Genomic DNA, 16,651 nt, shown 5'->3' on the forward strand with positions numbered 1-16,651 from the left:
GTCCTCTGTTGCGTCGATGCAGCGCTTCCGATTTCCCTACGAAATCGCACCAGACATGTTCACACAAACTTTCATCCCCAAAAATCAACTCCCAAATGGGGTGTCCTTATAGTATTCATTGTTAGTCATAAGGGGGTCATTAATATTTTGGGGGTTGAGTTTAGAAAAAAAAATCAACCCCCTATTTTTTTAAATTAGCCTATTTGGATTAAGGCTAATTTTGGCGTAGCCCATGAAATTGGAACAGACAGACTTTCGCATTTACAAATATGTAATAAGTTTCTTTTACGTTGGATAGAGTTTGGCAAGCTATTACTGGATCAAGAGCAAAATAAAAAACTATAATAGATTTGTATATTTTTATTATCATGTCATACAAGTCCTTAGGGACTTCTAGCTCGCTAGATACACATATGTTCAATGCAAACATACAACTTGATACACTTCAATATCTTCATCCAAAATTATACTCGACATCCACTATGCTAAACAATATTTAAATTGAAAAATAAGAGCTGCACAACAAATAAACACTAACGCTCCATCATTACTTTCAATTTAATTACATTATGATTGTTAATGTGGCGCCGCCTTTGCTAAAACTGTAACATAAGTTCGTAAGACTACCGATAGATGGCAGTGTAGGCATTTACAAGAAATTCCTAAATCGCGCAAACGGAGTTTTCAGGTTCGGACATAACATAATTAATACAACCGTAATAACACAAAACCCTGTACATTTAATTAGTAAAACCGTACACAGACGAAGACAATTGAGTGATGAAATTACATTAAAAATCAATTTACAAAGACTATGGTCGAACTAAAACGAATGCAGACGCGAATTAACCTACATTGCCTAGTTTATATGTGAGTTTTTTGTTACCGCAAGGAAAAACCAGCAATGTACGTTGAATTCGCCACGTTCAGCGAACTTTTAGCCGACAGATTTTTTCTAGTATCAAGTGCTAACTAGAACAGTGTCTGCGGAAGAAACCTAACAAGAAAAATAAAACCTTCAGTCAACTTAATGTCACGCTGCCATAAACCGCTGACTTTAACAGCGATGGAATATTGCAATGGCTGAGAATGTTTTTCTGCTCACTGTACATGTATTTTTAACTTGACTAGGATTTTTTTTTCTCATCAGTCTTACTGACTAGGAAAAGGAACTTCGAAATCAGTCTTAAAAAATCCTTAAGTTATTGAAGTGTATCAATTTTATCACCGAATCATATAACAATAGATTTTGTACACAATAATCTGTACTGTACTATTCTTAACAGTAACACTATACTTAATAAATAAAAAAAGAACATTGTGAAAATTGTCTGACGTACTTTTATAAATGCTAAACACAAAATTTGGACCTGATTTCAGTTTAAATTTCATTCTGGGACCACTGATTCTTCACGCAAAAATTAACTTTATTATATAGCGTCAAAGTTTCAAGTGGCTGAGCAAGGTTTTTAAAGTTAATTGCATACGTTTAGAACGCAACAGTTTTCAAATACGTTCATTTACCTTAAAATTACAATCCATAAAAAGACGTTACAGTAACACAATCACACTAAGGCGAGGACATGAAGCATAATGAATTAAAATCTATAAAAATTCGTGGAGTTACTCAGTAAGGTCGAAAAATCTGTAAGAACTTTACAGCAATATAAATTGTTATACATCACTATATAAAACAAAATCGCCCTCCCCGTCTGTCTGTATCTAAGCCTGTTTCTTTTAAACCACGCAACGGATTTTAATGCAGTTTTCACTGTTATTTAGACGATTTATGCCAGTAAAAATATTCAATGTTTAAAAACTGACCTTTCACAACACCAGCGTCCTACCGGCGAATTCTCTCGCGTCAACTCCCTTAAAATTTGCACACAACAAACTGTATGATTGTTATTGTAACCTCTTCCTTGGATCACGCTTAGCTATTTATTTATTTATTCGTCAAGGAAGTGTGTCTTTAGGTACTTCATCATGCCAAATGTCCTGAAGCGTTTTGTGCCGATCACTTTGTATAGCGCGTCGTCGCAGATCGCAAATTGCCTGGTAAAGAGAACACATTTGTCAATTTGATGTCTATGGAGAAAAGGCTGCGGTGATGTTTGCGCAGATTCTTCTTCAACTGCGCTTTGGAAGTCGGAAGAAGAATAGAATAGAATTACGAAGAATTTTCAATTTGAACAATACAAAAATAAGTATTTTTACAAAAATGGCATTTTTGACACAAGTCCGTGCGTGCAGTAAACCGTTGAGGAGGTCCGGTGTCGGGACCCGTTCCTGGGTGCACCATCACGTCATGCTTATGATACAAATGTTATCTAAAATATATACAAAAGTTCATCTGAATCGGTTGAAGATATATGCTACAAAATTCTTTGGTCGACATATTGAACTTTGTCTATACTTTTCTTGGTCTATGCTATAAGCAATGATACATAGACATATCACTGATAATCCGTTATCTAATATTAAATGTAAAAGTTTGTCAGTCTGTCTGTCACACTTTCACAGCTAAACCGATCTTGATAAAATTTAGTTAGAATATAGTTAAGGACCCGAGTCCAAAATATACTTTTTTTTTTTTTTTTCAAATTTCTACCTTCAAATGAAAGTTTGTATGACAAACACAGCAAGGATAGTACAGTCAACAGCACATCAACTTATCCAAATTTATTGCAAACTCGCCGATATTACCGCACCATACAGGTTCATGTTGGGTAACTTGATGTGCTGTTGACTGTACATAGTTTTAATATTACCTGTTGTTAGGATCATACAGCTGCTTCTCCTTGATGATGGCCCACACACGCTTGACCACTTCGTGTCTGGGCATCTCCTCGGCGCCCATCAGCTCTGATAGGGCGGGGGACAGCTTGTAGGCGCGAGTGTAGCCGCCGCCTTTGCCGCGACCGCCGGCCTGAGAGAATAATTAAATATAAATAAATATATTAGGACAAATCAGACAGATTGAGCTAGCCCCAAAGTAAGTTAGAGACTTGTGTTATGGGATACTAACTCAACGATACTATATTTTATAACAAATACATATATAGATAAACATCCAAGACCCGGGCCGATCAGAAAAAGATCATTTTCCATCATGACCCGACCGGGGATCGAACCCGGGATCTCTCGGTTCAGTGGCAAGAACCTTACCACTGCGCCACCGAGGCCGTCAAATTTCAATATAGATTCTCTCCTAAGGCTTACAATTATGTAAAAATGTAGATTTCCATTTTTCAACAGTTTTTCATCTGCGCTTTGGATTGAGTCAGTCCATCAAGTTATATTATACTAGATGTTGCCCGGGGCTTCGCTCCCGTGGGAATTTTGAGATAAAATATAGCCTATAGCAATATTGAATAATCTACATTTCTAATGGTGAAAGAATTTTTGAAATCGGTCCGGTAGTTTCGGAGATTACCCGCCTCAAACATACAAACTAAAAAACGCTAGGTTTTTTTTTGTCGTATTGTCCATTCCAGTCCGTTTTTCTAATTCCTATGGAGTATTGTACTCACTATAACAATCTAAGTTAGTCGTTTACAGCACTTTACCAGACAATCGATTTTAAAAATCAGTCAGTATTTGACATAATATCTTTTCTTTATAGTCGTATTCCTCATGATTGAGGGTCGTGGTCATTACATGGAATGAGACACACTTAACAACTCTCTTGGCATTATTAATGGAATGGTTTGCCATTGCCTTCTCCATTTCACACACAAGTTAATATAATCAACAAGTGTGCAGGTTTTCTCACGATGTTTTTCCTTCACCGGAAGCAAGTGGTGGTCGATGAAAACTGCCATACATGAGTCAGATTGGTATACAAGCTCATGTGGCACGAGTAGGATTGGAACCTGGGACCTTTCGATCCACAGGCGGGCGTCTTAACCATTACACCACCACCGCTTCTTCTTTTCCCGACATAATATGCATATAGTATTTTTGACGGTGTGCCTGAAAAAAGTCTTGAAACTGAAAGGGTTCAAGTTTATTCATTTGAAGTAAGGTACCCTAAAAATAAAATCCTGACTCCTAACCAATATTATAAATGTGAAAGTAAAGTTTGGTTATTTGTTTGTTTGTTACCTCTTCACGCTCAATCTACTCAACCAATTTTCTTGAAATTTTGTATACATGTAGTTTGAAGTATAGAGAAGGATTTGGGGTACCTGCGGAAATTCACGCGGGCGAAATCGCGGGCAAAAGCTAGTAGTTTTTAAAGTTGGTATTTCACCTTTTTCGCTTTGGGCGCCTTCTTTTTTTCTTTCTTAGCCCAGTCGCTGTCGAAATCGCCATCTGAGTCCTTCTTCTTGCCCTTCTTCTTTTTGGGTTTCTCCTGAAAATACATTTTTTTTTAAATTTATTATTATTGTAACACACGAAACACATTACAAATAATAAATAAATAAATAAATAAATATATTGGGACAAATCACACAGATTGAGCTAGCCCCAAAGTAAGTTCGAGACTTGTATTATGGGATACTAACTCAACGATACTATATTTTATAATAAATACATATATAGATAAACATCCAAGACCCGGGCCAATCAGAAAAAGATCATTTTCCATCATGACCCGACCGGGGATCGAACCCGGGACCTCTCGGTTCAGTGGCAAGAACCTTACCACTGCGCCACCGAGGTTGTCAATTACAATCCAATAATAAGTTGTGTCAATATTACAATCCAAAGGATGTGTGGATTAAAGCTTCTTAACAATAAAATATTATCAAATTAGGGGTCACTAATCATCACAAATCTTAACTAATTGTAACTAGGTTTTTGCAAACAATAATTAAGAAAGCGGACACTGGGCTCTGACGCTCAACCGCTGGGAAGCAACCGGGAACACGCTGAGAGAGAAAAAAGGCGATCTTGCTTATCGAGTGTGTTATTGCTAACACTGGTGTCAGATTTTGTTCAATTCGCCTACAGGCATATGTCATGACTTTTACGACTACCTACCCCGCCATCTAGCGGCAGGTAGACGGAGTCTTTCCAAGTACCCTGTAATTACACCGCCTCTTTATTTGGCAGCAAAAATAATATTGTACAGTTAATGGCATATCAAGTTACCCTACATGAACCTCTATGACGCGGTGATAGCGGCGAGTTTGCAATGAATATGTTTAGATTGATGTGCTATACTAAAGTAGTAAGTTCACTAGATTTTGTGTGAAAGAGTAACAAACATACATACATACACACAAACTTTACCATTTATTATAATATTAGTAGGATTTGATCTCCTGTGATAGTTACGAGTATATTTTGTATAGTTCCCCCACAGAACACTACCGCTACATATCCTTCAGAATCAAATCACAGGCTACACGTTATTAATATAGTAATTTCTCAAAAGCGCCAACCTCCTCTCGTGTTGTTAAAGGCGATTAAGGGATATATTAATATCCAGACATAGTTATCAAGTGCTCACCTCATAGTCGCTCTCGCTGCCGTCATCGTCTTCAGAAGAGTCCTTGCGCTTAGCGCTCCGCTTGGTGACCGGCGCCGCGCGCTTCGCCGGAGACCTCTTGGGCTTCTCGTCTTCCTCATCATCCTCCTGTGGAGCAGTTCTCCTATTTTATCCCATTGAAACATTGCCAACATTCTTGTTCTTTATTAGCTAAGACAGGTATTAGGAGATATGTTGTAATTACAGCGTGCGGCTTAACTCTTTTAGCTCCTAAATTAAAACTTTCCAAAAGAATTTTACGATATTAAAACTAATATAAATAAATAAATAAATATATACGGACAAATCACACAGATTGAGCTAGCCCCAAAGTTAGAAAAAAAAATTATTAATTATTTAAAAATTTAGTTGAAGTTTGTCTTCTTGGTCAAATTGGACTCAATTTGTCCAGGTGAACATCTGGACTTGATTTTTAATTGACGTTTTAAGTACATACATACAATATGGGAAATAATCTCTCAAGAATCAAGAATCAAGAATTATTTATTCGCACAAAATATGGCACAGAAAGATGTTAAAATTAAATAGTATCACATATTTTGCCAAACAATGGCAACAAATGGTAGGTAGGTCAATGTAGGTAACTCAAATCAAAGGTAAGTTATAAAATAACTATTTCCTATTTATTGTGCCATTTCTTTGGGTGCAATAGAAATATTTGTCTACACAGCTACAAACTACTAGCATTTCAGAACGATTACAGTTGATAAGAAAAGCCAATAGAAACTAATTTAAACAATAATGAAATGTTATAGATAATGACAAACCTCATCTTCCTCCTCATTCTCCTCATCATCAGAGCCGTGAGCGTTCACATACTCGATTACCATCTGATCTATCATCTTCTTTTTGTCTGTCAGTTCACATTCAAACACCTCTTCGAGCTTCTGAATCACCTTCTTGGTTGAGGTCTTTGCTAGGTCCGCACTCTTCAGGATTTCTGCAGACAGGATTATGAGTTTTAAATCACAAATTAATGAGTTTTGAATTACAAATTAGATAAACCATGGGCACAGATTATATTATACTTCCCCAGTAGTCAAGGGTTGCCTGACAAAGATTCTATAAATAAATGGGTCTAATTATAAAGTTAGACCCATTTATTTATAGAATCTTTGTCAGGCAATTTTATGTCGCACTCCCCAGCATTGCCTGGCGTGCTCTGGCCTTCCTTTATAACAATAACCAGCATTTTGCAGTTCAAAAATAATAAAAATACAAATTGAAAAGATCGTTCTATCATTTTGTTTCTTTAAATTTCAATACCGTCCATACCTGTTTTTGGGTTTCCTTGCTATTAATTTAAATCTAAAGATTTTAAACTTACCAATTGTAAGTAACATTTCGGATTATTGGTATTTAGGAATATTTGTTTATTTGAATTCTAAAGAATTCATCCCGCCAAATCACTATGTACAAAATAAGTAGTATACATTAAAAAATAAAAAAAGTATCCACAAGTTTCATAGCAGTAAAGTCACAAGTTTGCATTGCAATGTTATTAAAACCATTATAGGAATGCTTCATACCTATAGAACATAAGTAACAGTATTGCATTGTAAAGTTCTTGAAAACACACAGAAACGACAACAAGATTCGTTCCAAGTAAAGATGTGATAAAAAGGTTCAAAAGCCAACATTATAAGCGAAGAACTCATACATAACGTAGTGAGGAAAGAACAAAAGAAACTTTGAAAGCGATCGATGCGCGTATCGGAACGTAGCGATGGCCGCCAAGAGAAAATTGACAAAACATAAAATTTCACAAATAATTTCCATTTGCATAGAAAGTAATCGATTTTAAGCAAAATGTTTCAAGTGAAACCTGTTCTGAAAGGTTTTGCGCGTTCTTTTGCTAAGGAAAGTCATTAATATGGTCCGCCATTTCCACGATTCATACGTGGAGGTGCTTACGCGTTGCATAAAAATAAACCATCAGTAAGCAGACGATAATAGGAAACCAAAAATGAAGCCATGTATACCAGTCGATCCGCAAAATATTCCCGAACAACTTTCACCTGAAACATTTCGTTATAAACTTCATACTATCAGAGATATTTCAAAAAAAAGATATGAAAAATCCAACTTCTAAAGGACTTGCTAGTACGAAGCCATTATGCGCGGCCCCCGGGCAGATGTAGGCCTGAACATTTTAAGTTTTAAATGCCGATTTATCACATTTTTACCGGATAAAAAGTAGTTTTCTATTCTCTTTAAATATCATACTAACTTGCAATCTCCTCTTCAAGTTCTTCTTTAGTGGGTTTTGCCATTTTATTGAATCAAAGTAGATTTTCTTGCTTAGCACTACAAGAAAGACAGCCACACAATAATATACCTACGCACTGGCTGCACACGGCGTCATCACGGAATTGACCGATCACGTCTTCGGAAAAGTTCGGCCGTACTAAATGCACCAATGAGATTCAAGACTGTGGTATGCAAAATAATTGCATATTTCATGTCAATTTTCATTGCGTGATTATGGTCTATATCACTATAACATAAGGACTAAAATTGAATAGCCTAGTTATGACGATAATAACACTGCGTTCAAAAATAACATGCCATCCGCCGAATTTATAAAAAAGCTTGCACATGTGAATGGATTCACATATGTAGGATATGAATAGTATTTGATATTTTTTTGATTTATTTGAAAAAACTATTCATGTTTTCATATAAATAATAAATATTTATTATAAAAGCATAATGGTACAAAACAGTTAACATAAAGACAAGACTATGTGGTATGGACCTCTATGGAAAAGGAATAGCGGCGAATTTGCAATGTTATACGTCTTTGCTGTAGGTATTATTCATGTAATTTTACAATTTATATTTTGACAGTTGACAGCTTCTGCGCGTGTACAAGTCAAGTAAACAAACGTCAAAATAACCTAAAAATTGCGACGAAACGAACGAGTTGTGACTGTGAAGCACTAAAATTTTTAACTAAAATTAATTAAAATTCTATAAAACATTATGGCAAAAACTAAGAATAAAAGAAACGCAGGTCTTGCGGATAAAGTTCATAATAAAAAAAAGCATGATAACAACAAAAAGAAGTTGAACCCATTCGAAGTACACATTAACAAGGAAAAAATTAAAGTTTTGGGCAAGAAATCTAAGCATGATAGAGGATTACCTGGTGTTTCTCGTGCCAAAGCTATAAAGAAGGTACATTTCACTTTAATTTAACAGATTTAATCTGTTACTGTTATATTTATTTAGCGATACATTCGGCTTTATAATTGCGTTATTGATAAGACCTGGCTTCCTCTCGACATTCCGCGCTATTTTATCCATACCACTTATAAAATTAATGAAGTTAATTTGGCGCATAAGCTCCCAGGCATTTCCATGTGGTATTCACATAGAAATAAATTATAAATGCTCTATTCAATTTGTGTTCCCTTTTAATTTGATCCATACATCTCGATGTGAGCACTTTTTTGACAAATCCCATAGCCTATATATAGTTTGCATCGTCTTTGAGTGTTTTTGTCTCTGCCACAAAAATATTATATCAGTAAAATAACTTTTTTAGCGAAAAGAAACCCTAGGCACAGAAATGAAACTGATGAACAAGACAAACACATTCATTGACCGTCGTATCGGGGAGCGGGACACCCAGCTCTCGGCTGAGGAGAGGATGGTAGCGAGGTTTGCAGCCGAGAGAGCCAAGCAGCACAGCAGGAAGAATGTTTACAACTTGGCTGATGATGAGATTTTGACTCACAGGTTTGTTTTGCACCATTGTTTTCCATCATTATCTGGAATGTAATACACAAAACGACTTCTTTGGTAATCTTTCTCCTTACCTCCCTAACTTACTTAAGTTGAAAATATAAACATCTAGCGGCCCAACCCGGCTTCTCTCGGGTGAAGTCATAATAAAAAAGTAGCCTATGTTACTCCAGAAGTTTTTGTCTATCTCTGTGCTAAACTTCATCAAAATCAGCCCAGTAGTCTTTGAGTTTTTTCATTACAAACAAATCTTTTTATAATGTTAGTATGGATTTGATTATGAGTGGTGGCTTATATTTTTTCCAGAGGACAAACTTTGGAACAGATTGAGAAATTTGACGATCCCAGGTCTGATGATGAAGATGATGAAGAAGGCAAGAAATTTGGTGGGCTTGATGGTGAGTTCTTCGACTGTACTTTGCAGCTAGGAGGCAGATTGAGACACTGACAAAATTGTCTAAAGTTGAACAGTTGCTAAACTCTTTCTTACTAGAATGAAAATCCATTTTATCTTTAAAACATATAATAATATGTGAAGTATAAAATATTTATTTATTTGTTAAAACTTTATAACAATAACAGTGTTCCACTAAGGCTATCCGTTAAATATAGTATCTTTGAGTTAGTATCCCATAACACATAACTCAAACTTAATCATTCATGGTTTGGTACAATATGAAATGAAGTATATATATAACTATTTAAATGATGGTTTTACGAACTTAAGGAAGTAATAGTAAATTGTAATTTAAATTTGATAATAATTTAAATTTCTTTTTTGTAGATGACTTTGTCTCAGAAGGACATTTTGGTGGCGGTATATTATCAAAAACTGACTCCAAAGACGGCGCGAAGTCCCACAAAGACTTAATCGAACAACTCATAGCTGAATCTAAAAAGAGAAAGGCAGAGAAACAGAAAGAGAAGGAACAAACTCTCGATTTGACGGAGAAGTTGGATTCTGAGTGGAAGGATTTACAACCTGTGGTGTTCAAAAAGGCTAGGATGCAGGAGGAGTCCATTATTGATAAGTTGTTAAGCCAAGCGGAGAAGAAGAATATGGATTATGATAAGATGATGCGGGAACTGAAATTTGAGAAAAGAGGAACGGTAAAATTGTTTTAGTTTTTGCCTTGTCTACACATTTTTCGAATTCTTTTCAGTATATCATTTTGACTTAAGAGTTCTCGTAATTCTCTAGTGTTTCATATCTATATTTTTTGTTAGCATATAGCATGTTATGTGTCTATTTAATTTACTTTGTTATACTACTAGAAAAAATATACATAAATAACAATAACATTAATACTATTTAAATGAGTTTATTTCGACATTTCTTCTCAGTAGTGGTCTTCCAAAGCGCCGAAGTAGTAGAGAAAGTATGAACGAAGGTCTAATTTATGAATGTTGTGACTTTGTTCCAACCCAAGTACCGCTTTCCTACTTTTTCGTCTCCATTTCGTGCGGTCGTCGGCATCCCTAGTTGTCAGACCATTGGCACGCATATCATCCTTGACGACATGACATGGAAAATAATGTGTTGATTTCAATATGTATAGTAAAATTGACTGTTCACTTCCAGCCTTCAGACGGTCTGAAGACAGACGAGAAACAAGCCAAGGAGGAGAAGGAGAAGCTGGATCAGTGGGAGAGGGAGAGACAACAGAGGATGTTCGGGGACCACGAAGTGCAATCTCAAGTTCGGAACCCCACAAACAAACATAGGTGAAGGAATTTAATTTAGTTTAAAAATTAAATTTAGATTATTTTTTTTTATGTGTTTAAATGTAATGTTTCTTTGTTGTATTTAGCTGTTGCCCATGGCTGAGCAAAAAGTAGCTTAGTCTCTCACTTCTCCAGCTCTTACTATTAGTTCTTGGTTAGGTTAGGTTAGGATAGCATGCTTTTCTTTTGTTAATTTTTGTATATTCATAGTCGGTTAAACATAAATGTCACTTTTTTTAACACAAATATTTTGCAAATATTTTTGTCTTTCGTACTTGGTTCTATAAATAAATTATTCGAATAAATATAGTTATTTACACTGATGGCGTACATGATGAGCTGGGAGCTAAATCAAGGGCTGTTGAAAAAAAATTCAAACTATTATAATACAAATAAAATGTTTCACATTTTGTGCCAACCCTGACTGCATTAGCAACGCTGGTGGCTGTCTCGCCTTTAGCAAGTCTGTCGAATATCGGTATGAATCTCATAAACTGTGCCTATACCTTAATTGCAGTCAATTAAAATTCATACATGTATTTTTGTGTTGGAAATTACGTATTTATCTCTTTTCAAATCAATCAAAATAAAATCAAATGTATCAATATCAATCAATCTGTATGAATCTCATATACTGTGCCTATACCACGGTTGCATTCAATTAAAATGTATTTTTCTTGTGTTGGAATTTAAGTACTTACCTTTTTTTCGTACGAAAGATATTATATATAAACAAATTTCTTCATGAACAGATCAGCTGATGATTTGGACGACAATTTCGATTTGGAGGACGAAAAAGAATTCATGTTGGCGTATGACAAGGACGGAAAACCGCTTGTCCCTGAGAAAATTCTTAAAGATTATTCAGGTACAAATTTTGTGTTGTTTCTTTAACTTTAAATTTGAATATCTATTAGTAATAAAACCGTCATACATCCATAATATCCATACCAAATGTAAAAGTCTGTCTGTCTTTCACGGCTAAACTTCGTGGCCCCGCTCACTTCTCCATATCCTCTCGTGGATGTCGTACGAGGCGATTAAGAAACAACCGATGGCAACTATAGCATTCCCAAGGAAGGTTAACATCAGGCAGGTGACCGGTCGTAAAATCACATCCGAATCTTCAAAATATGTAAAGTTAATTTTTAACGCTGGCCTCGGGCTACGTAGCCTGACAGCTCCGAGTTTTGTGAGGATAAGAGAAACATGTTTTATACTATTTCGAAAATTTACATATATTATTCTATTTCAGTTCCAAATGCTAAGCCAAAATATGATGATGGTATATCTGATACTTCTTCAGAAGACAGTGATGAAGAAGACAATAATGATGATGATGAGAAAAAAGAAGAGAAAAATAGTAACAAAGAAAATAATGAAAAAGATAGCAGTGAAGATTCTAGTGAGCAAGAAAGTGAATTAGAACACGACACAGATACTACAGACATTGTTGAAACCAAACAGAATGTTGTTAAATTAAATAAAGCGAAGAAACAAAATGACGTAAAAGATAACGCTGTAAATGAAAGGAAAACCGCTGAGACTATAATGGAAGAAGATAAAAATACAAAAAGTGCATCTAAAGAAATGATTAGAGACAATGAAGATTCTGAAAATGATGATGAAACTGATGGTAATGATTCTGGAAATGACGAATCTGATGGTGAAGATGAAGATTTAGATAATGACGGAGAAGATAATGAAGTAGATGATTTTAAAGATCTCAGGGAGTCCGAGGATAGTGATGACAATATGGAAAATGTTGAAGACGTAGAGAAGATTGGATCGTTCTTCAAATTGAGGCTTTCTGAAGGTGACAATTTGAAGGTAAGATATATTTTTTAATCATTATTATTTTAGTCTTTCTTGGATTCTATCGAGTGTGTTATTGCTAGATTTGGTGTCAGTCTTTATTCAGGTTTCCTAAAGGGATGATACTGGAAAATTCTAGTCTAGATCTAGGTCAAGATTTTCTTTAGGTCGCTGAGCCAGCGAAGTAAAGGCATCAGACATGACATTACGACTACCGCCATCTAGTGGCAAGTAGTTGCATACACACACACACACTAATGAGCTAAACTGTCAACCAGTGTGTTGGTTTCCTCACGATGTTTTCTTGCAACCGAAGCAAGTGGTCTGTAGAATAATATAAATCTTTTAACCACTATACACGAGTTAGATTGGTTTAAGAACTCATGTGGCAGGAGTTAGGATTCGATCATTGATCCTTTTGTTCTCAGGCGAAGAGGTCATAGTATTCTTCTACCGTAATGCTCCCACCCAGACGTGCATTGAAAAATCTGCTTTAAAGCGTTCTCTTTAGATATACTTTACATTGACAACGAATTAGTGGACTGCTCGCTGTTAGCTCTAGTGTTGTGTAAAGTATGTCTTCAGAGGACGCGTTAAAGCTTACTTTTCAATGACCGTTATCTTGCTGGTTAGGAGCGGTGTATGACCTTTAAATTCTGGACAACCACCGCTGTGTGAAATTTTATGAAAAACATCACATACTCGAACATATCGGGATACAACCAAATTCAAAACATATTTTGCATTTGTTAAAAAATAAATATATGCATTTGTTTACAGGAATTATTAACAGGCAAAACGCCAATACAACAGTCGGCTGCTCTTCAAAAACTTATAAAAAGCTATGACCCGAGTCTATCAGAAAACAATAAAGAAAATCTAAGTAGACTTTTCGCTCATATGCTGCAATACCTGAACGATATCTTCACAAATATAACTGAGGAATCTGAAGTTATCAAATCGTTTTTGATCTTCGACAAACTGATCCCACACTTTTTCGACTTGGCAAAAACTAATAAAGTTTCAACCAAAAAATTCCTAGTCCAGTTGATCAAAGAGAAACATGATATTTTCCAAAAACATCCCAGGAGGGTACCCGATTTGGACACTTTAATATTCTTCAAATTGGTACAACTTTTGTACCCTACTTCAGATTTTCAACACCCAGTTACGACGCCATGTTTAATTTTCCTGTCAGAGATTCTGACTAAATGCAGATTTTTCGATTCCTATTCGATTTCCAGGGGATTATTCGTCACTTCTTTAATATTGGAGTACACATTACTATCGAAACGATTAGTACCATCGGTGATAAATTTTCTAAGAGGTATTCTATATTTATCAGCAAACACATCAATTTTAAATCAGATACAAGTCGTACCACCGTTCAGGTTACACAAAGACGCAAAAATTTTGTATATAGAAGACGATTGTTCCAAAATGGTCGTCCAAAACAAGATGGCTGCCCGAGATCTAGTTGTAAAAGAGATCGATAACGATTTCAAAATTCGAACGTTATTGGTTTCAGTGTTGCTATTGCGTGAGGTATTTAACTTTTTCCACGATATGGAAGCTCAGGCGTGTATGTTTGAGCCTCATATTCAGTTATTAGGTAGGATTGACGTTGATATGTACCCGATGAAAGTGAGGGACACTGTAGGGAAAGTGTTGCAGCACATGAAAGAGACGCTAGAAATGAAGACCTTTACGCAGTTGACAACGGAGAAGAAGAAACCCAAGGCTTTGAGGTTATATGAACCTGATATACAAGAAGTGTAAGTTTCTTTTAATATTTATCATATTCGCTTTTTGCTTTGAGGAAAAAGAGTTTGAGGTTGACGTAATTTATTTTCTTCTTCAGTCGTATTCCTCATGAACTGAGGGTAATGGTTGTTACGTGGAATGAAGCACACGCAACGACTCTCTTGGCACTATTAATGGAATGGTTTGCCATTGCCTTCTTAATTTCACACACAAGTTGAGAGTGCTGGTTTACTAACAATGTTTTCCTTCAACGGAAGCAAATGGTGGTAGATGAGAAATACATGAGTCAGATCGTATACAAACACATGTGGCACGAGCAGGTTTCGAACCTGGGACCTTTCGGTCTACAGGGCGGGGTTCTTAACCCACTACATCATGACGTCATTTACACAAAGTGGTGTCCGCGGAAGACCCGCGTCGTATTCAAATTCAAATTTCAAATTCAAAATTCTTTATTCAATTTAGGATGATATACATCACTTATTAACGTCAAAAATTACTTAAACTAAGTCTACTGCCGGCTTCCAAAGCGCAAGTGAAGAAGAAGCGGCGCAACAAACTTCACTGCAGCCTTTTCTCCAAGGACGTCAATTAACAAATATAGGTCTTATACATATATTAAAAAACCGTGACATATATGCTGAGCGGAAACCAATTTAGTACATATTCCACTTTTCATATATAAGTGTAAGATTGTTGTGCTAATTGTGTGGTACCAAATAAATGGTTTTTTCTTTCTTTCAAAGTACAAAAACACCTTTCAAACTTATGTGATAAATTAACTTTTCATTAAAAATGTATTTTTTTGTGCCATGTGGTTCTACTTTAAAATAGAACGACTCCATATCCTCCCGTGGATGTCTTACGGTAGGCGACTTATGGACCTTGGCCTATGAGCCTTGGCAGCTGATATCCAACAGCATTCCCAGGGAGGGTTGACATCAGACAAATGTAAAATCACAGCAATATGTTCAATTTTTTCAAGTTTTTTTTTTAAACTGACTACGAACTTCGCGGCGTCACAGCCTCGAATGAATCATGTACACGAAGATCGAGAGCGAGAGAGACTTAATACGAATTTTTTTTTAAATGTTCATCGACTACAGCTTCACCGGTAGCAAATCATCGAAAATGTCGCGCGAAGCGGCCGATCGAGCCCGGCTTGAGACTAAGTACAAGAAGGCCATGAAGGGAGCCCTACGGGAGATCAGACGGGACAAGGCTTATATAGCTTCTGTCAAGATCAGGCAAAAGATTCAAAGGTAAGGTAATTTTTAGGTTATGGGCCCTCATGATACTTTAGTCTTCAGATTCAGTACATGTTTTGAAGGCAGCTCTAAGAAAGGTCACAAGGGACAAGGCCACATGCAATAGCTCAAGTTCAGGTAGAATATTCAGAATTAAGAATTTTTAGATTATGGTTCCGGTTATAGGCTCTAAGGTTTTTCTTTCAACGAGATCAGATACATGAAGGCTATTGAAACAGAGGTCAGGAAGGCAGAAAATTTTAGAAGTCAACCGGCATGATTTTTACGAAGACCGCCATCTAGTGGCAGTATTCACACAAGTGAATTTTATAACTTACAAGTATGCGGAGTCGGAAGCAAGTGGTCTATGAAAAGTACATGAGACGGATTGGTATACAAACTCACGTGATACGAGTAGGATTTGAACTTGTGATTTTTTGACCACAGACGTGTTAATCGGGTCTCTATGTATAACCATTAAAAATAAGCCATAATGTAATGCTATATTACATTTTAAGCACGACGTTCTTAAGCATAAAGGTTTTTACGCGTAACTAACCTAACCTAAAAATTATGCCACAAATCATTTATCAAATTTTCCTATTATGCCAAAATTTATTATGCCTAAGAACAATAGGACAACAGAAAATTATGTGAAAAATTCCCGTCTTAACCATTACATAAACATTTATCTTTATTTTTTTTTCAGTGACAACGTGAGGAAAGAAAAGGTAAAACAGATCTACAAAGACGCGTCCATACAACAGGGAGAACTGAATAAATTGAAGAAAATTAATAAGTAAATGTAATTTATTCGTCATGTAAATACAAGAATCATTATACAGTTTTA

The 16,651-nt window shown here is 35.8% G+C and overlaps 2 protein-coding genes across 2 annotated transcripts; one reads left to right on the top strand and one right to left on the bottom strand.

The window, feature by feature from the left end:
• Positions 1-345: 345 nt before the first annotated feature.
• On the bottom strand, positions 346-7,884 carry Non2 (Novel nucleolar protein 2). Its single transcript, XM_053763654.1, has 6 exons — positions 7,731-7,884; positions 6,268-6,440; positions 5,462-5,587; positions 4,256-4,357; positions 2,772-2,929; positions 346-2,055 (listed from the first exon to the last, which is right to left on the bottom strand). The coding sequence occupies exons 1-6, from the start codon at positions 7,771-7,773 to the stop codon at positions 1,950-1,952; spliced, it is 708 nt and encodes a 235-aa protein (XP_053619629.1). The 5' UTR covers positions 7,774-7,884; the 3' UTR covers positions 346-1,949.
• Positions 7,885-8,372: 488 nt separating this feature from the next.
• l(3)07882 (lethal (3) 07882) lies at positions 8,373-16,651 on the top strand. The gene is made up of 10 exons (XM_053763422.1): positions 8,373-8,680; positions 9,051-9,244; positions 9,557-9,648; positions 10,035-10,360; positions 10,833-10,975; positions 11,728-11,843; positions 12,231-12,805; positions 13,571-14,565; positions 15,661-15,816; positions 16,511-16,651. The coding sequence occupies exons 1-10, from the start codon at positions 8,486-8,488 to the stop codon at positions 16,602-16,604; spliced, it is 2,886 nt and encodes a 961-aa protein (XP_053619397.1). The 5' UTR covers positions 8,373-8,485; the 3' UTR covers positions 16,605-16,651.

Source organism: Plodia interpunctella, chromosome 24 (genome assembly GCF_027563975.2).
Source record: "Plodia interpunctella isolate USDA-ARS_2022_Savannah chromosome 24, ilPloInte3.2, whole genome shotgun sequence".
In the NCBI taxonomy this organism is placed as follows: domain Eukaryota; kingdom Metazoa; phylum Arthropoda; class Insecta; order Lepidoptera; family Pyralidae; genus Plodia; species Plodia interpunctella.